Below are 25,161 nucleotides of genomic sequence, written 5' to 3'. Positions count from 1 at the left end.
TTCATTCATCCCATTCATTCCTTCATTCACTCAACAATTATCCAGCAAGTCAGCGGGATCTATCCAGCAAATGCTCCCGGCAAGCCACTTTTAACTTGTGATGAGAAGGATTTTCTCTAATGTTCGCAGGTAGCAAATTCCATGACCTAGACACAGAGATTATGAAGGAGCGGTTGTACACAGCAGTGCGGTTTATAGGTATGGCAAGAGAGGAACCAGATCTTGTATTGTGTTCATGATAGGACGAGAGGTAAGAAAAAGATGAAGACAGATAGTCAGGAGTATTAGTGGAAAGAACTTTGTGCAGAAGCGATAGCATGTGAAGTTCACGGCGCTGGTGCACTCGAAGCCATGACAGCTCCTTATAATAAGGTGATATATGAGCATCATATCGCAGATTAAAGATATATCTTATGCAGCTGTTCAGGCTCCGGTCCAGTTTCTTGTTACTGTCCCAGGTTATTCCAGTCAACACAGTGTCACAGTAGTCAAATATAGGTAGTATAAGAGAGCGAATTATTTGTACTTTAAGTCGAACAGAGAATATATTAGCGAACCGTTTCAGGGGATATAAGCTTTTATGTACTTTATTGCATGTGCTTATCACCTGTTGAGTCCAGTTTAGAGTCTCAGTCATGATAATTCCTAAGTTGGTCACTGAAGTAGAGTAGGGTACGATTTTATTGTTTAAAATTATTGGGGGGATGTTCTGTTGCTTGAGGGAATAAAGGTTTTTACTGGTACCGATAATAATAACTTGAGTCTTATTTGGATTCATTAATAAACTGTTTTTATTTGCATAGTCACTAAGATGTTGAAGGTCAGAATTTATTTTAGTAATTGCAGTATCAATATCACTCGGTTTTGAATGATAGTAAATCTGTATATCATCCACGCACACTTGCAATTTGCAGAATTTAAGAGCTTTTGATATATCATTAATTTGGATGATAAATAGCAGTGGTCCGAGAACTGACCCCTGAGGGACGCCGAGGGTCTTCCTTTGCCATCCTGAACTCAAATTTCCAACTGTTACGCGTTGCCGGCGATTTTCAAGATAAGATAAAAAGAAACGAAGTGATACACTGTTAAAATTTAGCTCTCGAAGTTTCTGCAGTAGTAACTGAGGATTAACAGTGTCGAAGGCACTACTGAGATCTAATAATGTCAATACAGTCACGTCCCGTTGGTCCATTGCACATCTGATATCATCTGTCACTCGTAGTAAAGCTGTCGCAGTGCTATGTCCTTTCCTGAAGCCGGATTGAAAGGGATTCAAGAGGGAATGCTTGGTAAGGTATTCAGTAACTTGTGTATGAAGTAGACATTCAAGCACCTTGGATAAGGGTGGTAGAATGGATACTGGACGATAATCTGAAGGAGAATCCAACTTGGAGCTCTTCGGGATGGGTCTAATTAGTGCATCTTTCCAAACATCTGGGAAAACTCTGTTTGTCAGGCAGTAGTTAAATATATGAGTTAGTATTGGCAGAACAGCTCCTAAGATATCCTTAATAAGCGATATAGGAATGTCATCATTACCTGTGGTATTAGATGTTATAGCGTATATCACACGTTTAACTTCATTCGAGCTGACATTTCTAAAAGAGAATTGCTCATACACAGGCTGCTCTTGTAACAAGGGTAGTGAATTTTCTGGCAAGGAGGTAGAGGCTATTCTTGGCCGTGCGAAATGATCATTTAAAACATCTAGCGATATGCTTGGCACATGTTGCTCTACGGCTTTACCTATACCTAACGTGCGTAATTTATTCCATTTTTGTCTCGGGCTGTTATTGTTCATCAGTTCCTGAAAGTATTTATATTTAGCATTCCTAATTAACTGCTTGGTTCTGTTTCTCAGAATCTTGTATCGCTGGAAATCATCTGTGTCATGTGTCTGTCTGTATTGTCTGTACAGTTTGTCACGACTGGCCACAGCAGATCTTATCTCGGCCGTTAGCCAAGCGGAAGAATGGCGGGTGATTCTTACCTGATTCTTTGGTGCGTGCTTGTCAAATATTTCCAGTACCAGTGAATTGAATTTGTTTACTTTAGCGTTAATGTTCTGAAAATTACGTATACTATCCCAAGGCAAGTTATATGCATCGTAGCATAGTTTATTCCGGTCCATATGTCGTAAGTCCCGTATTGTAATGTAGCGTGGTTTGTACTTAGGTATTCGAGTAGAATAACACACGTACAGTAGGTCATGTGAAGATATGCCAGGAGCAGGGATTTGTCCGTGCTTAATTACTTTTTGAGGTTGATTTGTCACAAGAAGATCAATTAAGGTATGACTTGTGCGGTCAGAGTAATGAACATGATTAGTAGCGTTGAGGGGTAAAATTGTCATGTTTGTAGCGATAAATAAATTCAGTAGATTGTTCGCGTCACTAGTCTGCTTCAAAAGGTCAGTGTTAAAGTCGCCCATGATTATAATGTCATCGTATGCCGAGATAAGATTTGCTAATGCCTCTTCAAAATCATCAGTCTGTCTTATTTTAGGCGGCTTGTACACAATCCCTATCAATATCTTTTTATGGCAGTCTAATTCTACAAACATAAATTCCGGTCGCAGTGTAAGTCGTGGGTCAGAAGTGGAAATTATCTTACATTTCAGGTCATCTCTGTAATAAAGTAGAAGTCCACCACCTATTTTGTCAATGCGGTCATGGCGTAATACTGAGTATCTGTCAAGGTTAGCTGTCGATGACGGCATGTCTGTACGCATCCAGCTTTCACTGATTCCAATAATATGTACATTGTTCACTTCAAAAATAGCCTGAACCTCTTCTATATGAGCTAATAATGACTGGCCATTTAGGTGACAACAATGTAACGATCGCGGGTGGCTACTGAGCTGCTATTGCAACACAAGTCCTGTTCAAGGTGGTAGGGATGAAAGAGAAGGGGAGGGTGAGGGCTGTGGAGAGGAATGCAGGTCAATAGTATTACCGTTATACTGGTCAACAATCATATGAAAGTAAGCAGTATGAAAAACAAAAGTTAAGTAAGATGTAAAATAAGCTTACCCCATCAACCTGTCTAAAGCATTTGATGGGGTGAATCATGGCAGACTACTGGCAAAAATGAGTGCAATTGGACTAGACAAAAGAGTGACTGAATGGGTTGCTATATTTCTAGAAAATAGATCTCAGAGAATTAGAGTAGGCGAAGCTTTATCTGGCCCTGTAATAATTAAGAGAGGAATTCCTCACGGCAGTATTATTGGACCTTTATGTTTTCTTATATATATAAATGATATGAGTAAAGGAGTGGAATCAGAGGCAAGGCTTTTTGCGGATGATGTTATTCTCTATAGAGTAATAAATAAATTACAAGATTGTGAGTAACTGCAAAATGACCTCGATAATGTTGTGAGATGGACAGTAGGCAATGGTATGATGATAAACAGGGTTAAAAGTCAGGTTGTGAGTTTCACAAATAGGAAAAGTCCTCTGAGTTTTAATTACTGCGTTGATGGGGTGTAAGTTCCTTTTGGGGATCATTGTAAGTATCTGGGTGTTAATATAAGGAAAGATCTTCATTGGGGTAATCACATAAATATGATTGTAAATATAGGATACAGATCTCTGCACATGGTTATGAGGGTGTTTAGGGGTTGTAGTAAGGAGGTAAAGGAGAGAGCTTATAAGTCTCTGGTAAGACCCCAACTAGAGTATGGTTCCCATGTATGGGACCCTCACCAGGATTATTTGATTCAAGAACTGGAAAAAAATCCAAAGAAAAGCAGCTCGATTTGTTCTGGGTGATTTCTGACTAAAGAGTAGCGTTACAAAAATGTTGCAAAGTTTGGGCTGGGAATAACTGGGAGAAAGGAGACAAGCTGCTCGATTGAGTAGTATGTTAAAATTATAAAATCCTTTTAATAGCAACCACCTACTCAATACAATGTATTACTCATTGAATTATAAAATAATCATGAGGTGTCTTAAATAAAGGAACATGTTTCGTTCGACATAGCGAACATCATCAGCCTTAATTTACAAAGATTAGGTCAGGGCCCTGAGCTGAATGATAAAAATTGTTAAAAGAGTGACAATGCCATAATAAAAAGTAAAATGATAACATTAGACTTAAAATTGTAACAATATGTACTGATTAACAGCAAGTATTTGTAGAGGAATACTTTGAACGATGGTAGTCTATAAAGTTAAAACAAACATGAGGTTGTTAAAGTAAAAAGATATAGATATAGTGGATCTTAAAATATATGTCAATGCGTGAAGCGTGGATTAATTATTGACTATGGAGTTCTTAAATTGAGCAAAACAAAAGTTGAAATAGAGTTTATTGAATAGTACGAGTCAAACTGAGTCAGTTAAAAGGCGCATGGCGACGAAACTAGGGTTGAAATGACGTGAACTTCAGTAGTTAGGAATTCTGTAGGAGAGCCAACACAATGCCAGAAGGAAATACAAGTTGAACTAGTCCATACTTACACGCTAGCAGTAAAATTAATCTTATACAACGTAGGACACCAATGTGGACTCGTTAAAAAGTAACTATAAACTTGAAAGTATGGAGAGTTCCAGCAAACCAGAGATGGATGGAGCAAATTATGGCACAATTGGAGTTAGAAATCTGGAATGAAAGAAAAGGGAGAAAAATAAAGTTATGTTATAATGGAAAAAAAAAAAGAAGAAGAAGAAGGAGGCTTACCCTTGGGACTAGTGTGAAGTGTTCGCTAACGTTGGCTGCGCGAATCAAACTGGCGAGTAACCTTATTGCTGCTTCTAGTGTTGTATGTATGCATATGTAGAGGCGGGGAGTGAGTCATGTGAGGAGGAGGGGTGACCGATTCCTTAGGCGGGTCGGGTATTCGTGGAGGGGGTGTCGCATGAGAGGGCAGTAGAGTAGTAGTTGTTGTATTATTAACAGTTGTATAATTAAAGATTCTCGTAAAGTTATTATTATTTGTATTGAAAAGAGAGAGTAGTTCTGGAATTTTCTCGATTACTGGACTTTTAATTTCTGAAGTATCATTTAAATTTTGATGTCCATTAAAATGCTGGTCTAGGAATATGTAAATGTTCTCAAACTCTGTCATAAGTTTACTTTTATTGACGTATTTCAAGATTTGAAGGTCTTTTTTCAATTGTTGTAAAACTGTGGCCAGTCTCTTCCATATGGGTGCTCATGGCGGAATACTTTTTATGTTTCGAAGCGTTGTAGTGTTCAAGGTATCTGGTCAAAAAGCTACGTCCAGTCTGTCCGATGTAGGAGAATCCACAATGGGTGCATTTAAGCCTATAGATACCAGAGTTCGAGAATTTATTGTTAATGTTAACTATATTTGAATTGAAGAATATATTACGGTTCGTATATCGGGTTCTATAAGCGATATTAATATCGTATTTCTTTAGAGGGTTAGTAACTTGAAATAGGCCTGGATTTGTGTAGGTGAAGGGAGCATATTTCGTTTTTTTAGGCTTGTCCGGAATCAATTTTGTTGCGGTTTTTAATTTTATCTTGTTAATGATTTTATTAATCATTAAGGGGTTATAGCCGTTAATTCTGGCCAAATCCTTAATATAGTTTACTTCTTTTTCGCGATTTTCAGTTGTCAGCAGGATTTTTAATGCTCTATAGACAAGACTAAAAAGTGCAGCCTGTTTATGAGATTGCGGATGTAAGGAATCGTTTCTTATAGTGATGGGGGCACAAGAAGGCTTTCTAAATATTTGAAAAATGAACTTATTATTCTCTCTTGAAACGTTTAAATCCAAAAAGTTTAGAGAACCATTGATCTCGTCTTCCTTAGTGAATTTGACATCATTGTCAAGCTCATTAAGGGATGTTAGCACACTATGACTATCGTTTTTCTGTGTATCGATAATGGCAAAAGTGTCATCAACATACCTTAACCATAATTGAAGACCATTAATATTATTGATTATTTTGTTATTTTCCTAATCATCCATAAAGATATTAGCTAGAATGCCCGAGATTGGGTCACCCATTGCTAGGCCCTTTTGATGATATATTCTATTATTGAAGGTGAAATAGTTGTTATTAAGTACAAATTCTAATAGACTGATGAAATTATCTATTTCGCATTTGCTAAGGTTACTGTGTTTTAAAAGGTTTGATTTAATAATCTTGACAGTTTTGCTTACCAGAATATTGGAATACATATTGGTAATATCATAGGATACCATTATATGATTATGCTCAAGATTGAATTTCGATAATTTTTCACAAAATTCAACGGAATTTCTTATATAGGCTGTATTATTGAATTTAAAGTGTTTACTGAGAAAATTATGCAAAAATTTTGAAACTTTGTAAGAAGGGCTGTTCATGCAGTTGATAATAGGGCGTATAGGTACGTCTTTTTTATGGATTTTTGGCAAAGCTTTTGCAGTTGGAAGTTTCGGGTTCATTATTATAAGTTTCTGATATTCGTGTTCTTGTAATAAGAACGGCAGATTCTTCAATAGGTTCTTCAAACTTCGTTGGATTTTGGGGGTGGGATCTTTATTAATAATAGTAAAACTGCTATTAGCGAAGAAATCTTCGGTTTTTTTAATATAATCGTCTTTATGTAGTAATACTATGGTGGGACCTTTATCAGCTTTAGTGACGATGATATTATTATTATTAATTTTATTTCTTACATCATGTATTTGTTTGCTAAGAGTCGGATTCGAGGTAGTTTTCATTTTTTTCACCAGAAAAGGAAGCTTTTTCTTTATTTCATATTTAATGTCTTTATGCACTTCTACGGGGAGTTTTTGAATGTTAGATTCAATTTCCGCGACTGTAGTAATCAGATCGTCGGTTTTTTTCGGGTTAGGCCAATTAAATTTCAGGCCTTTATCAAGGAGGGATAGTTCATTATCTGAAAAGTCGGTATTAGATAAGTTCACCGTTGTAGGAAAATGATTTAAGTCGGCGGAAGGGAGGTTAGTTTTACTGTTGACACTACTCTGTTTATTCTTAGTGTTTTGCAATTGTATCAGTTTATTGTCTAATGTTGTTTGTTTCTTCTTCACTATGTCATGTATCTTTTCATTGACAAACCTGGAGTATGAACTCCATTCTAATGGGGACATACTAGAGGATATTTCAAGATGCGTCTTATAAAGCTGTAGGTTTAGGAATGATTTCATTTTGTAATGCGCCTTGATTTCGTTTTTTAACCAAAATTCATTAACTTTCTTTTGAGTTTTACGTAAATCAGAAGTCGAAAAGTTTTTTCTTTGAAGGTGTTTTAGAAATTTGGGAATTAGCCCATGCTTCATACATTCTTTTAAAAATTGAATATCTCTAGATATTTTGCTGACCTTGACTTTGAGATTAAGATATCTATTCCTTTTTGTAGCCTGGTAGGCAGCTCCATCCATCTGCTCCATCCATCTCTGGTTTGCTGGAACTCTCCATACTTTCAAGTTTATAGTTACTTTTTAACGAGTCCACATTGGTGTCCTACGTTGTATAAGATTAATTTTACTGCTAGCGTGTAAATACGGACTAGTTCAACTTGTATTTCCTTCTGGCATTGTGCTGGCTCTCCTACAGAATTCCTAACTACTGAAGTTCACGTCATTTTAACCTTAGTTTCGTCGCCATGCGCCTTTTAACTGACTCAGTTTGACTCGTACTATTCAATAAACTCTATTTCAACTTTTGTTTTGCTCAATTTAAGAACTCCATAGTCAATAATTAATCCACGCTTCACGCATTGACATATATTTTAAGATCCACTATATCTATATCTTTTTACTTTAACAACCTCATGTTTGTTTTAACTTTATAGACTACCATCGTTCAAAGTATTCCTCTACAAATACTTGCTGTTAATCAGTACATATTGTTACAATTTTAAGTCTAATGTTATCATTTTACTTTTTATTATGGCATTGTCACTCTTTTAACAATTTTTATCATTCAGCTCAGGGCCCTGACCTAATCTTTGTAAATTAAGGCTGATGATGTTCGCTATGTCAAACGAAACATGTTCCTTTATTTAAGACACCTCATGATTATTTTATAATTCAATGAGTAATATATTGTATTGAGTAGGTGGTTGCTATTAAAAGGATTTTATAATTTTAATATATTGTCCTCAATACGGTTCTATTATGAGATTAATTACATGAGTAGTATGTTCCGAGCTGTCAGCGGAGAAATGGCATGGAATGACATTAGTAGACAAATAAGTTTGAGTGGTGTCTTTAAAAGTAGGAAAGATCACAATATGAAGATAAAGTTGGAATACAAGAGGACAAATTGGGGCAAATATTCATTTATAGGAAGGGGAGTTAGGGATTGGAATGAGTTACCAAGAGGAGATGTTCAATAAATTTCCAATGTCATTGAAATCATTTAAGAAAAGGCTAGGAAAACAACAGATAGGGAATCTGCCACCTGGGTGACTGCCCTAAATGCAGATCAGTATTGATTGATTGATTGATTGATTGATTGATTGATTGATTGATTGATTGATTGATTGATTGATTGATTGATTGATTGATTGATTGATTGATTGATTGATTGATTGATTGATTGATTGATTGATTGATTGATCAGTTCACCCCCTCTTTTCACCCCTTAGCAATGGAATATCCAAAATTCCTCCCTTAGTGAGCATCTACACTATAATATAAATGTAACCCCAAAATTTCATTTCTTTATGTTGAGTAGTTATGGCTAGGCATTGATTACAGTCAGTTGGACTTAGACATTTTTAATATAGAGATAATGGAATTGATCCTAAGAATCCAACACAATGAAGAAGTCCTTAAAACACGATGCATAATAAATGTGATAAATATTATTGATTGACTGACTGAGTGTTAACTTTTATTGAACATTAAAATTATTATTATTCATTGTGGACAACCAGGTGGTAGGTAGTTAGGGAGAGGATCATAATTTAACCTGGCCTTTGGTCACAGGGGTCTCGGGTTCGATTCCCGGCAGGGTCGGGAATTTTAACCATCATTGATTAATTTCTCTGGCACGGGGGCTGGGTGAATGCATCATATTCATTATCATTTCATCCTCATCATGGCACGCAGGTCGCCTATGGGTGTCAAATAAAAAGACCTGAATCTGGCAAGCCGAACATGTCTTTTGACACTCCTGGCACCAAAAGCCATATGCCATTTCATTTCTCTTCTTTAATAATGTCTAAATACTTGTTATTTATAATGTATTACTAATAACTTATAAACAACCACTGAGAGTAGACAATTGGTTCTTTCTTGGTTTTTAATTATTTACTTATTGAAATATCATTCTGGCAGACCAGTAGTTTGTTTGTATTCAAGTCTATGGAAGAAAATACAATTTTTATTGAATAAAAGACACTTGAAATACCTAAGTTGTAAAAAAAATGAATTAAGTATGCAAAAGTGTAGGGTTCACAACTGATCAGTTAAAGAAACAAACAACTTTGATATTATTGCACTAAAAAGTTTAAACTTTCTATTTTTGCATATAAATGTAAAAATAAGTAACTGTTCTGACAAAAAAAGTCTGTCACTCAAAATTCCTACCTTTTTTTGGTACAATCCAAAGTGTATAAATCATTTTTTACGTTCATCTACTTTTTTATAACTTGCACAAACAGATTTACTAACTCATGAGTTGCCTTATTTCATGGTGTTGTCTTTCATATGATAAGTTAAACAAAGAGTGACCCTGAGCTACACCAGATAAATCTAGATGATATTGATTAATTTTATACTCTCATTTGTATTTTCTGTCCTTCATAGATGTTCGACAGTGTTTCGATCCTCTTCTCTGATGTCGTCACGTTCACTGAAATATGCAGTCGAATCACTCCCATGGAAGTCGTGTCGATGCTCAATGCCATGTACTCCATCTTCGACACCCTCACCGAGAGGAACTGTGTTTACAAGGTGAAACTATTTTCTTATCTCTACTGATTAGTGTTCTAACTTTTAGGATAACATGCATGATTTTAAAAGTACTTATAGAACACTTACCTCCGGTTGCCTATTAGACATACGATTGATTCCTAGACTGAAGATAACACTATGTTCAGATATTTCAATTGTAATCTGGAGCCAGGCTGAGTAGCTCAGATGGTAGAGAGCTGGCCTTCTGAGCTCAAGTTGGCAGGTTCGATTTTGGCTCAGTCCAGTGGTATTGGAAGGTGCTCAAATATGTCAACCTTATGTTGGTAGATTTACTGGCATGTTAAAGAACTCCTGTGGAACAAAATTATGGCACAGAAAAACATCAAATCACTCAGGCTAACCCTTTTACACTGGGATGATATTACAAAGTATAACATACACAAGTCTGAATGAAGCCTAATAAATCTAGCTTGTTACCCTCTGCAATACATGACACTATTTCTAATTATAAACAACATACAACTGGGCAAAACCAGTGTCATTCAAGAGCACATTAATCACTCATAAAACAAAAACACAAACAAAAACGCAAGGGAAAATATATATATACATACAATGAAAACAGCTGGTTGTAGGTCATAGGCCTACCCCATCAAAAGCATCTGTCGTCGGGGTTTGAACAGGCTGTCTCCGGCAATTAAAGATATGGCTGAAATCCCTACTAATAATATTTAAAAGGGGCTAACTACCTTTAGAGGCTGCCTGGCCGAGGCAGTAAAGGTGTGCTCGGTTCGCCCGGAAGGACATGGGTTCAAATCCCCATGAGGAAGTCGTAAAATTTAAGAAATGAGATTTCCACTTCCTGAGGTGCACATGGCCCTGAGGTTCACTCAGCCTACACCAAAAATGAGTACCAGGTTAATTCCTGGGGGCAAAGGTGGACAGGCGTAGAGCTAACCACTCTACCCCATCAAGTGCCGAGGTTACAAATAGTGGAAGCCTTTACCTTCAACCCCTCCAAGGGCCTTCATGGCCTGTACGGAGATGACTTTGCTTTGCTTTTGCTAACTACCTTTGTCTGGCTACTCTGTCTGTAATTTGATTAGGCTGAGGAAAATGAATAATTAACATTCCCCAATGAAACAATTCTAAATGTCACCTTTCTGTCATTGTAGAAAATGTGGGTGCTTGCTGTATCTCATTTCACAAAAAATACTAATCCCTCCTAAAGAGAAACAACAAGAAAACACATATAGGCCTCTCTCTATAGCCTTCAAGGGGTGTTCCTAGCCACATAATTCACTGCTTTCTTGGGGAGTCACCGTGTCCCCTTTTCTGAACACATATCTCTTTAAATTTCACATTACCCTTCATGGGCTTTCATGCATGTAACACAATTAACTCACTCAATTCAATGAGGTAATGCATAATTCATCAATTAATCAATTAAATGAGACACTCAACATCTCGACCCACTACATGGCTTTCATATTCCAGTCTACAAGTCTTGGCTTCACTACCTTGTGACATCATGGACTAACTCCACTCCTCTGCCGACCATCTAAATCTTTCACTACAGTTCTTATACGATAAACAAATGGGTAACCCGAAAAAAAATTGTTCGTAGCATAATTCCACCCCTGTGTTTATAGCTGATGCTGTTACTTGACAATACAGAAGCCATAGAGTATTACATAAAACAAAAAATAATGGTCATCTCTAAAAATCAAATAAAACAGGGACCTAACTATTACTGAATGGGGAGGTGGAGAGGATGATGGTTATTCAAACGTCTGAAGATTCTCTTCATCACACCTTCCATCCAAAATGACTATTCTACATTAAACATAATTCACATGCATGACAAACTCATTAGATTGAGTATCAGTCCTTCCTAATTTAACATTCCCTTGAAATGCTATTGGCACTCACCAACATAAGTTAAAGTCTAACTAAAAATATATGCAGTAAAAATGCAAAAAAAAAGAAAACAATGATCTCCCATAAAAATCTACAAATATAAATCAATCAGACTTGATGCTAACTGTACTTGTGCCATAGAATTATATAAGCACATTTACTCTAAAACCTATCAGGTATTAGTCACAAATTAGTTAATTTTAAATGGAAATTCCATCATGCTGTGGATCATGCTAACAAATATAGTCCTACTCAGCCTCTCCTGGTAGAGTCTCATGATGATCAGATGTTGACAGCTACTTCTAGGATGAAGCTCCATAATCCTGTGGTACTGGCTTCTCATTCTAATGCTGCAGCACAAAACACATGCAGTAATGATCAAAGCGAATGACTCCTTCTAACGTGCACTTTACGACACAGTGTCTTTTTTTTTTCAAATGCCCCAAAATCAGATCACCAGATTCTAGGGATTTTAACTCACATATAATTCTTGTAGTTATATGTCTTAGTGTCAATCCCTGTATATCTCCACACTGTAATGATTGCCATTCAAATTTTGATCACTCCCTTTGTCTCGAGTGATGATAATAACAATAATGAGTTTGATCAAATAGTCCATTTGCGCACACAGTTTCTTTACAAGTATTTATACTGACCCTAGATCACTCAAATAATAGTTTTCCCTCACAATATCTGTCTGGCTCCATGGTTAAATTGTTAGCATGCTGGCCTTTGGTGAAAGAGGTCCTGGGTTTGATTCCCGGCAGGGTCGAGAATTTTTTTTTATTAATTCTGCTGCCACTGAAGCTGATACTTAACGATATAGAAACTATAGGGTATGTATTACATAACACAAAAAAAATGGTCGTCTCTAAAAATCAAAGAAAACAGAGACCTAACTATTATTGAATGGGGGGGAGGGGTGAGGAGAGAGGACGATGGTTATTCAAATGTCCGAAGATTCTCTTCATCACTCCTTCCATCCAAAATGACTATTCTACATTAAACATAATTCACATGCATGACAATCCCATTAGATTGAGTATCAGCCCTCTTCCATCATCATTATCATCATCATCATTATCATCATCATCATCATCATCATCATCATCATCATCATCACGTACAGGTCGCCTACAGGAGTCAAATCAAAAGACATGCACCTGGTGAGCAGAACATATCTATAAAACCATTTCCATTTCCTCACAATATCTGCATTAAATATTCACACAAAAGAAAGTGTTCCACAAGACTGACACACATCCGACATGCACAAGATAGTATAGTTAAGTGTGAATGGTAGGGGGTGCCTAGATGCTGCCACCTAGATGATTTCCCTAAATGCATGTCAGGGATTGATTGATTGATTGATTGATTGATTGATTGATTGATTGATTGATTGATTGATTGATTGATTGATTGATTGATTGATTGATTGATTGATTGATTGATTGATTGATTGATTGATTGATTGATTGATTGATTGATTGATTGATTGATTGATTGACTGATAATTTTCACTAAAATATAAGTAGGATTACACTAAACAAATCCAACTTTTTGAGGGAATTTTCCTTTTAAGAGCCCATTTTAATAGTGTAAATTCTGAGGCATGTTTTTTAAGTAAGGTCCGTTTGAAAATAAGTACACAACAAAAGGTAATTTCAAAAAAAAAATTATTTTCAGAAAGTACATACTTTACTCTATTTTTTGACATAGTTGCCAAGTTTGTTCAAACACTTATCATACCTCGTAACCAATTTTAAAATACCCTCTTCATAGAAACTTGCCGCCTGCTCCGATAACCAAGAGTCCACTGCCGTTTTCACATCGTCGTCATCATTGTAATGGTTGCCACTGAGGTTATGTTTGGGTGGAGGAACAGATGGTAATCGCTCGGTGCAAGATCAGGACTGTAGGGTGGGTGGTCTACAACTTCCCAGCCAAAACTGTTCAATAAATCATGGGTCTGACCTGCAGTGTGAGGTCTTGCATTGTCAAGGAGAAAGACAATTCCCTTTGTCAGCATACCGCGTCTTTTGTTTTGAATGGCTCTGCGTAGCTTTCTCAGGGTTTGGCAGTATGCTTCTGCATTGATAGTGGTTCCTCATTGCATGAAGTCGACCAACAAAACACCATGCCTATCCCGAAACATCGACGCCATGATTTTGCGCTGGGACAGAGTCTGTTTGGCCTTTACCTTTACAGGCGAGTGTGTGCGTCTCTGTTGCTTCGATTCGGGCGTGATATGCGAAACCCATGTTACGTCTCCAGTTACGATCTGACTCAAGAAGCCATCACCTTCTTTGTCATAACGACTCAAGAACTTCATCGCACACTCAAATCTTTGGTTTTTGTGGTCCTCTGTTAGGAGTTTCGGGACCCAACAGTAGCACATTTTCCTAAACTTTAGGTGTTCAGAAACAATGTTGTAAAGCACTGATCTCAACACGTCAGGAAATTCATTTGAGAGACCTGTTATTGTGAAGCGCCTGTTCTCACGAATCTTCCCTTTAATTGAAGCCACCAAATCATCTGTAATCAAAGAAGGGCGACTGGAGCGGCCCTCATCATGGACATTGGCACGGCCATCTTTGAATTGTCGCACCCACTTACGCGCTTTGCTTTCACTCATAAGAGTATCACCGTACACTTCGCAAATCTGTCGATGAATTTCTGCAGAGGCAGGTTCCTTGCTGACAAAAACCGTATCACTGACCGAACCTCACATGCGGTGGGCAAGTTGATAGTCTTAAACATTTTGAAAGCACAGAACAGAACCATACAGGTTAGCTACAGAGCTGAAAATGAGCACACTTGTTCCCGAGGTTTGCCGGTACACGCCGCATGCGCTCGTTGTGATATGCATGGGAACTACTAGTGTCTACAACAAAACGGACCTTACTTAAAAAACACGCTTCGTACTTTATAGCTATATTTGCAAGTCTTTACGGTAGGTACCAGTGTTACTAACTTGTAAAAAAAAAATTATAACTTGTAAATATCTTCTGTGAAAACTCTACCCAATGATGCGGCTTAAATTTGAATTTTAAAATGTGATTTGTAGATAGTTGTATCCCTCTTGATGAAATATAGTAGATAGTTGATATTATGCATGTATTTTTCTCTGGCTCATGTTTGAGCAAAGTTTGATATCTCTTTTGAGTACAATAGAACCTCATTAATCCGACCTCATTAGTCCAGACTTTGCTTAATCCGGACAGCCGTTTGATAATAATACATAAATGCAGTTACAATTTCATATCTACAATTTATAATTTTGTGTCGGCTGTCAATGATATAAAACCATCAGCTTTAATTAACTGGTGGAAGAAACTTTTAATAAATGAAGACGTTGAACTAGATGCACCTGGATTGGAAACAGAGGATTTCCACAACACCCTCCAATTAGGCAGTGAAAATTCAGCAACAGTCGAAGAATTTGAGTTGTGGCTAGAAGCAGATGACGATGATCCAGCTTATCATACTTTAACACAGGAGATTGTTGAAAGACGTATCACTGCAGAAAGCTCTGAAATGGATGAACTTGATCAAGATGAAGCAGGTGATATTATTAACCGTTAGCCAAAACTCAGTGAAATTAAAGACTATCTAAACATTGTTATTAAATACATTGAAGATAACAATGATGAAAACATATCTGCACATTATGAATATTTGAGCCATCTATGTGAGTTAATTATTAAATAAATTAATGTCAAAGGGAGACAACAAAAGATCAGCAGATTCTTCAAACCAGTAAGCGTGTCAAGTGAGGTCAATGAACATGTGCCTTGATTGCCGTGTTCTAATTCTGTACTGTACTACTTATTCTGTACTGTATTGCATTATATCTGGGGGATCTGAATTCTACCAACAAGTAAGAACACTTTCATGGGACGACATGATTCCAAAACCGGCCAAACTGATGATGTGTAACAGCTATTTCATACCAATATTGATCTATGGTATTGAAGCGTGCACCCTCAATAAAAGAGATTCATCAAGACTGCAAGCATGAGAAATGAAATTCCTTAGATCCACCATCCAGAAGACCAAGATTGACAAGTTAAGAAATGAGGAGGTGAGGAAAGAAGCCAGAATAAAGACATCCCCATTAGACCAAATCGGTACATCCAGACTACGGTGGTATGGGCATGTGATGAGGATGGAGCCTACAAGAACAGCCAGAATAAATTTGGAAAGACAGGTGGAGGCTAAAAGACCTGCAGGAAGGCCTAAAACCCAATGGATGGACATGATTAAGGTTGATCTAGTTACCAGAGGATGGACAGTGGATGATGTTCTCCATGACAAGTTTGTATATGGACAGGAAGAAGTGCAAGAGGCTGATTAACAGTACCCGGTAAACTGGAACTGTACGATGATGATGATGATGATGATTATTATTATTATTATTATTATTATTATTATTATTATTATTATTATTATTATTATTATTATTATTATTATTATTATTATTATTATTATTATTATTATTTCTGGTATACTCAACTAGCATGTGACTGCGGATTTGCCCGCGTTTAGTAATTCAACCGTCAGATGTTTCTAAACTCTTTATTTAAAAGCAAATTAAAACATTATATTTATTATCTCACATCTTTTTGACGTAAATTGCATGAAATACATTATTTTACTTTTATTATATTGTTTCTTTCAATGCTTAAGATACCGGGTTGATGGATGGTACATGTAAAAACCATGTTATATAATACAAAATATATTGTTTTCTTAGAGCTTCGGAATAAAATATAATAATTTCCTTCCATTTGGAGGTAAGATGTATACTGTATTGTGTTTGCCTTTCGAAATCTTGAACAATCTACGTACAGTTGACAATGGCAAAACCACTGTTTTCGAAGATGGAGTCCTACAACTTTAAGCGATTGTCCTATGTCAAAATTTCAGATCTCTGTGTGTCGTAGATTTGACTGGTCTTCGCATACATACACACAAACACTTCCGAATATTACGGGCTGATGGCTCCTCGTGTTGCGGGCCAAAAATGGCTTCCTACTCAATGGACTTAACAGTCCGAGGAATACTACTTCACCCGCAGCATGCTGATGGTGGCTTCAATAATATTCGTCATCAGTTGCAGAGCCATGTTCATTGCAGAGGGAAGGATTCATATTCCTGAGACGGATAATCAGTGCCACAATCGTCCACCCCAAGATGTTCGAGGATACTCCAGGTGACTCAAAATTGTTCAAAATCTCTGTCGTGTAGTTGACAGCCTCATCTGTATGACATGCCGCGTTGATAGACTTTTCAATTTATAGGAAACCGGATAATGCTTGAGCTTCATGTCTTGGAGCAAGAATTGCTTTCAGACACAACCATGTGTCTTAGGTGAAAACCTGTGCTCCCCTATGACAAACATTTTAGATCTTTGTTTGCCGTGGATTTGGCTGGGCATTGCACACATGAACACAGACAGACAGACAGACAGACAGACAGACAGACAGACAGACAGACAGACAGACAGACAGACAGACAGACAGACAGACAGACATCATGGATTGAAGGAGAATGGCTTCCTATTCCACGGACTTACAATGGCATCCTGACTGATTTATGTATTATTCCTTGTTTATTATTATCGTCTATCTTGTGTCATATATGTTTCCTCTAAATGTATAAGTGTCCAACCCTTGCCCCCTTTCTTTACGGGGTTTGGGTATGAAGTGAGATGAATCTTCATAGCAAATTTTTACGACGGGTTGACTTTCATGACGTCAACCTAATCAGATGAGTTAATGAGATGAAATGAATGACATTATATATGATAGTAAGAATTAAGAGGACGAAACCCGGCGCCGGCACATAGCCCACTCCTCTCGAATAGCTCAAGACTTTACGTTCCGATCCGACGGGTACCATCAACAGCGTCATATGCCCTCACACCATATATGACCAAAACCGGTTTCTTACGCCCTGGACTTAAAATGGCTCCTTGAATATTGTGTTCTCTACCTATCTTATGTACGTTGCCTAGCGACAGCGACTCTTTGCATTTAATCTTGGTGACAGCACGTTGGATTGTCACATCCCAATCACGTTTTCTGATGGTTTTTCGTTCATAACTCAACAACGAAAGTGAAAATGAAAATTCCGGCTTTGAGGTGCATTCGGACCCCTTTCCATCTACCTATGTTCAAAATTTCAGATCTCTGCATGCTGCAGATTTTGCTGGCCATCGCGCACAGACACACAGACAAACATTTCCTTTTATAATTATAGATAACATTTGTATTTCTTAAATTTAAAATACTGTACTGTACATGTTCATTTTACTGAACAGAGTGTTTAAATATCTACCTTGGCTTAGTTTTTAAGTCATTTTGTTTAATCCGGGCTTTCATTAAATCGGACAACCAAAAGCCCCAATTAGTCTGGATTAATGAGGTTCTGCTGTATTAAGAATCCTAGGAATATGAGAATTACAGTACTTAAAAAACTGTTGCTTTGTGGCTTCTTCTGTAGACGTATGCTAAGCTTCTGTTCCATAGAAAGTCGAATTTTTTTTGCTGGTCTGTGTTGCTTGTGGCTTACTTTTTAAAATTAAGTTTGACCTCAAACATTCATACATCACTTCCTGACACACAGTTCGTGTTTGCGACTGATAGTAACTGTGTGTTCTCTCTTTCTTTCTCCACCCCTCCCCCTGTGTATGTGTGTGTGTGTTCCGACTCTCTAGGTGTCGGTCCGCAACCGACCTGACCAGGATGTTTATCTATTGCGTCGTCAGGTGGAGACAATTGGAGATGCCTACATGGTTGTGTCGGGAGCTCCCGAGAAAGAGATCAATCATGCAGAGAAGGTGTGTGATATGGCCCTCGACATGGTGGAGGCTATCACTGATCTCAAGGATCCTTCTACAGGTAAGAACTTAATCCTTTTTATTACTTTCCAATAAGAAGCATGTTAGAAAAGCTTTGAACAGATGAGAATGAGAATCATGATAAACTCTCAGAATGCATTTCATGGAGAAATCTACAAAACAATGTTAAGTTACTCCCTTGGCTATATTCAAAAACAGTGTTCAAATAAAGACATAGGAAGTTTAGGCACAAAGAGAAAAAGTATTCAGAATTAAACTGATTACTTTCTACTATCTGAGTACAGTCATCCACACCAAAAGACTCTGGTAGTGGAATTCTTGATGTCTTGTGTCCACTGTGAACATTACAGTAGCAAGTATCATATACTACTGGGAGTCAGATGTTCAAGACAATCATTCATATTTGGTAGAATGTGCTCCAACAAGATTTTTTAAATTTATTTATATATTCATTCATTCATGTATTCATTTAAAATGTGTAGTGAAGACCATTTAATTTTGCTACTTAAAAAAAAAAAAAAAAAAAGGCAATTGAATTTACCAAGATAAGAAACACAAAGGTAACAGTAAGCCATTGATAGAAAATAAATGCTACATTTCCATAATCATCATCATCACCATCAGTAGCTCTATAGCCCAGTGAGGCCTTCCTCCATGCTTCCCTGTCCTTGGCAACTGTCCATCAACTCTTCACACATCCTCTAAGACTCCATCGATCCATCAGTGTTCATGTCTTCCATATCTCCTGTTTTCTTTATGGGAAGTGTTTCATAATTTCAATAAAATGTTGATGATGACTCTCCCATTCAAACACTGAAACTAGTTTTATTAAGGTTTCAGTGTAGGATACATCAATAGTTTCGGAACCATACTTGGGCCAGTGAGCGTAACAAAAAACGTGGAAGTTTTAAAATCAAAATCTTCTTTTGCTGCCACTTCTTCCCACACCTGTGGGGTCGCACATGTGGATTTGGCCCTGTTTTACGGCCGGATGCCCTTCCTGATGCCAACCCTATATGGAGGGATGTAATCACTATTGCGTGTTTCTGTGGTGGTTGGTGGTGTAGTGTGATGTCTGAATATGATGAGGAAAGTGTTGGGACAGACACAAACACCCAGTCCCTGAGCCAGAAGAATTAATCAGAAGCTATTAAAATCCCTGACCCGGCCGGGAATCGAACCCAGGACCCTCTGAACCGAAGGCCAGTATGCTGACCATTCAGCCAACGAGTCAGTCAGAAATTTTAAAATCAAAATAATTTCTAGAAAAGATGTACATCATTAATGAGCACTGGGTTCATTTCCAGGAAATAAAGAGCTGCATTGAGAAGGCCAGGACAGTATATACAAGCCACTGTCAAGTGCTCAGTAGCAGAGAACTACAATTACAGCTTTGGGTTAGGATAGCACGGTGCTATGTGTTCTTCATTGTGGTGGACAGAGTTGAGTCCTCAACTATGACAAAAGCCACCATGAGAAGATTAGAAGCATTTGAAATGTGGGTCTACCCTCACATGCTTCATATCAACTAGGTAGACAGAATACAGAATGCACTAGAAGAAAAATGCACAATGACAAAGTTCAATATTTTGGTTTTTTATCTTATTTTATTAGCTTCTTGAAAATTATCAAGGCTGGCACAGGGACAAAGCATAACAAAGACACAAAATATGGTTATACACAATTGCTGATAAAAGATAGGAAAATAGTACAAGAGGTTAAGAAAAATAATACATTATTGTGTAGCATATAAGTGATTTCTTAAAACCTTGACAGATCCCTTAACACTAGAACTGCCGGAATATATACCGATTATATACCTTGAACTGCCAATGCAGTCATTTTGACCACTATTGGAATAATTATATTTTCGTTCTCGATACGCACAGTTCCTCATTATTATCATTTTGCCTCTGTTTCTATTTATTGCTTAATGAGTTTCAATATTGATTCATCAAAAAAAGATGCCATGCACTCATTACACTGTCGTCAAAAACATGCTGCTGTAAATATGGATTAAGTTCTGGAATTTTTTTTTTTTCTAGACTGGGTGAGTTGGTCGTGCGCGTAGAGGCGCGCGGCTGTGAGTTTGCATCCGGGAGAGAGTAGGTTCGAATCCCACTATCGGCAGCCCTGAAAATGGTTTTCCATGGTTTCCCATTTTCACACCAGGCAAATGCTGGGGCTGTACCTTAATTAAGGCCACGGCCGCTTCCTTCCAACTCCTAAGCCTTTCCCATCCCATCGTCGCCATAAGACCTATCTGTGTCGGTGTGACGTAAAGCCCCTAGCAACAATTTTTTTCTAGGGAGTGTGTGGTGAGGAAACCTACCAGGTGTAATCTTCCCAAAGTCTGCTACAGTCCACTCCATTATGCCATCATTACCTAATGACGCATTATCTGGCCGTGGGAGTCTTTTACCTTGGTTGTCGCATCCCATATGATACGACCTGTTACTGTCTCTACGGCTGTAATAGAATAATTGAAAACTCATCAGTACTCAGCCTATGCGAGGCATCATTATAATACGGTATAAATCAAGGAATTTCACCGAAGTGGTTATGCTGATGGTTATAATATCAACTTACCTTCAGCCTGAACAATCCAGTTTTCAGCATGATCTGAATCACTGCTTTCCGAGTTATCATTTGATTGGTATATGGATTTTCTCTTCTTAGGTCCTTTATATCTGGACCACATTCTACATCAGACATATCTTCAGAAATGTCATGCAATAGACTCAGCAACTGATGATTTACGAGACATGTTTACTGTATTGTCACAAGCTGATAAAAGACAACACTACTGGAGATGCAGCAAAAATAATGCTCATACAATTCGTAATATATCCGAGTTCCATTTTTGAGTTTTTGAACAGTACCATTGTTGATAGGATATTTATGAGCAGATGATTATACCTCAATGAGAGATATGTGTTATAATACATTTTATTGCAATAATTAATACAGTGGTCAAAATGAATTATATTTAATATGGATTTTTCTGACCACTAATCAGGAAAAGTCACTGCAGCTCAATATCCTACAATAAGAACTGTAGTCAAAATTGAGTTTGGAAAATGTGTAGTGGTCATTTTGGCCACTCCAGCGGTTCTTGTATTAACTGCCAAGATTGCAGTATCCTTTATGGTATTATTAGGGATGCCTAGCATTTTGCAGGTATTTACAAGAAGGCTCAGTATCATTCCACGAGCACCCACCATCAATATATTCAAGGTTGTACTTATTTTTATAGTAGAGCACTGTAGATTTGTAGATAGCCTTCTTCTCATTGTCAATCTCCTGTGGCTGGTCTGAATTCAGTTCGAACTTGGATCTAGTATGCGGCCAGTTTCTGAGTTGGCCTTAAAGGCTGTTGTTTATTCGCCTCTCTCCCTCATATAGCGATTTTCTGAAGCCATCCCTTTTCAGTTTCGACTCAGTTACTTTATAGCTGTTAGGCTCTTCAGTCTGCTGACACTAACTTTGAGTTATAAATTTATAAACTACCTACAAGAAAACATATGGTAACAAAAACAACTAAATTCATTTTTCATTTATAATTAGGACTCGAAAGTTGAGAAAAAATCCTTTGTGATGTGGTCAGGGGCGCACAGCTGTGAGCTCGCATCCGGGAGATAGTGGGTTCGAACCCTGTTGTCGGAAGCCCTGAAGATGGTTTTCTGTGCTTTCCAATTTTAATTAAAGCCACAGCTGCTTCCTTCCCATTCCTAGGCCATTTCCTGTCCCATCATCACCATATACTGATCTGTGTTGGTGCGACGTAAAGCAAATAGCAAAAAAAAAAATGATTGCAAAGAAATTGGAAATTTACTGAACATCTCCCTTGGCAAGTTATTCCGATCCCTAACTCCCCTTCCTACAAACAATTATTTGCCTCAATTTGTCCTCTTGAATTCCAGCTTTATCTGCGTATATATTTAGAAATGAGACAAAGTCTCTCATAGTGCATTGGCACAGCCAGTGGCTCCAAGTAGCCTATGCAGTGGCCTCCACGGTATGCACTAGCCATGCGTCTTAGTAGGTGTGCTATTTACCAACTCATGAGCCCAACTTAGCACACTGGGGTGAGACGCTGGCAACCAAGAATGTGTTAGCTGGAAAATTTTAAATGTCCAATAATGGACTAACTATATTGGTATTATAAATTTACTCATTCGGGACATATATTTCAGGTACCCTATGGGAATCAACATTTATATCATAAGTCGTATGTTCCGAGCTGTCAACGGAGAGATGGCATGGAATGACATTAGTAGACGAATAAGTTTGAGTGGTGTCTTAAAAGTAGGAAAGATCACAATATGAAGATGAAGTGGGAATTCAAGAGGATAAATTGGGGCAAATATTTGTTTATGGGAAGGGGAGTTAGGGATTGGATTAACTTACCAAGAGAAATGTTCAATAAATATCCAATTTCTTTGAAATTATTTAAGAAAATGCTAGGAAAATAACGAACAGGGAATCTGCCACCTGGGCGACTGTCCTAAATGCAGATCAGCATTGATTGATTGATTGATATTTCACACATTCAGTTCTCTCTCCCTCAAGTGCAAGGTTACACTGAGTGGACATTCTACTCAATTTAATTGCTGCTATCCTTCGCTTTCTCACAGTTAACTTATATTCTGTAAACTTGCTGCTCCAACAATCTAACCATTCTGTACCTCCTGCTTTGCCTCTCCCTGGATGGTAACATCGTCAGCAAAAACAAATGCATTCAAACCACCAGCATCCACTGTTTTAATTTCCTTAATAATGATATTGTGAATATAATTAAGAGAATTGGGGGTGTTGAAATGCCTTGTTGTACTGCTCTTTTGGTTTGAAACAATTTTGATCTGCTATTTTTCACTTGTGAGCTGCTCTCATGACCTTCATACAACATTTGGATCACCTGAATTAGAGACTTTGGAACCTTTATTTTGTCTAGGATCACCCATATTTTACTTCTTGGCATACTTCCTAAGTCTAAAAACACAACAATTATAAGGGGCATTCAAAAAGTTTCCGTTCAACGGCCATACATTCCTAAATTGGAATGCCATTCAAGCAAAATCACTGTGAGCATTGAGGCACTCATTCCACCAACGCACCAGGTTGAAGATCCCCGCGTGGTAAAAGACATGTCTTGCTGCGCGAAGAAGTCCGTAACCACCTGCTGCACATCCTCGTCCAACAGGAAGCGTCGACTCTTCAAGGCCTTTTTGAGGGGACCGAAGGCGTGATAATCGCACTTGAATTGGCTGGATGAGGCTGGCGTCCCAGATCGACCGGCGTCTTGGTTCGAATCGCGACCCACACAGAACTTGCGGGCGACTACATTGAGCGAATGTAATGCAATTGTACTTGTTAGTTCATAAAATATTGCCAGTTCTTTATTTACAGCCCTTGTACATTGCATGACTTGTCTGAGACTATACTGTAGTAACAGTGATTCCTGGCTTAGATTTGCACTACTATATTTTTTCACATGACAACTGTGAAAACTACTCCCATGTATGTGAACTCGTGTATTCTTTGGAAAGGTTGGCCCCCAGCTTTCTTTTTCTTCTTACCGAGCTTAATTATGGGATGAAGTATATGCTGTCTCTCTTTATTTCTGTCTTTTCCTTTAATTAGGATTTTTCCCTTGATTCAATCAGTCTAGCAGGAACTAGCTCTAGCTCTGAGCAATAACTATAAAAAATTGTGACTATATTATTAACAGCTTTGCTTCCGCAGAGGAGTACGGTCATTTAAGATATAGACTTCTTTGGCCTATATAGGAATAAAGTCCTTTAGCGCTTGTTTAGTGTAGTGCACTTCAATATGCATGTTTTCAGAGACTAGAAAAGTTCTACCTAGAAGTTTCTTTTTCTTCCGGTAGATAACTCGAGTGCCCTCTATTCTTGACACTGTAAAACGCTCCCTTTGTGTTCTTTTACTTACTGTTTATAAGCCAATTTTGGTGCTTCTCAAGCTGAGTGAAATATCAAGTGACAGTGATACTATAACAGACAAAGCTTCAAGTGATTCAGGAAGAAGGAATATATTGTAACATGTTGGCGGGGTAAATAAATAAAACAGAATCTCATTGCGTCCTATTTCTAAGATTGATTTACTAAGCACTAAAACTACATATTTAGGGGCCGATGACCTTCGATGTTAGGCCCCTTAAAACAACAAGCATCATCATCAAAACTACATATTTACACACATACCATCATTAGCGGCGATTGGAAATTAAAAGTGTGGGGGCAAAAAAATATATAGAAAACAAACAGTACCAGGGTTTGTGGAATATAGCAGACGGGGACACAGGGGGGGGGGGGGGGGTTTACATCAAAATTGAAAAAGAAAAGCTATAAAAGCGTAAGGTAAAATAATACAAATCGGTTAGCCGGGATGAACGATATTTTGTGCCCTTGAGTAAATTTCGACAGAGAGGTAATGGTTGACATTTTACCAACTTAAGTGCGGTAATGATAGTTGTTTTTTTTTCTTTGATTGAATACT

The 25,161-nt window shown here is 37.6% G+C and overlaps 1 protein-coding gene across 1 annotated transcript in view; it reads left to right on the top strand.

Moving 5' to 3' along the window:
- The window catches only part of Gyc88E (Guanylyl cyclase at 88E), an 814,243-nt gene that overhangs the window by 732,132 nt on the left and 56,950 nt on the right, over window positions 1-25,161 (top strand). The window contains exons 11-12 of the mRNA XM_067144088.2: window positions 9,750-9,896; window positions 18,499-18,682. Coding sequence (XP_067000189.2) covers window positions 9,750-9,896; window positions 18,499-18,682 — 331 coding nt within the window. The remainder of the gene's footprint in view (window positions 1-9,749; window positions 9,897-18,498; window positions 18,683-25,161) is intronic.

Source organism: Anabrus simplex, chromosome 3, assembly GCF_040414725.1.
Source record: "Anabrus simplex isolate iqAnaSimp1 chromosome 3, ASM4041472v1, whole genome shotgun sequence".
In the NCBI taxonomy this organism is placed as follows: Eukaryota; Metazoa; Arthropoda; class Insecta; order Orthoptera; family Tettigoniidae; genus Anabrus; species Anabrus simplex.
This window is presented reverse-complemented; position numbering and strand designations above follow the sequence as displayed.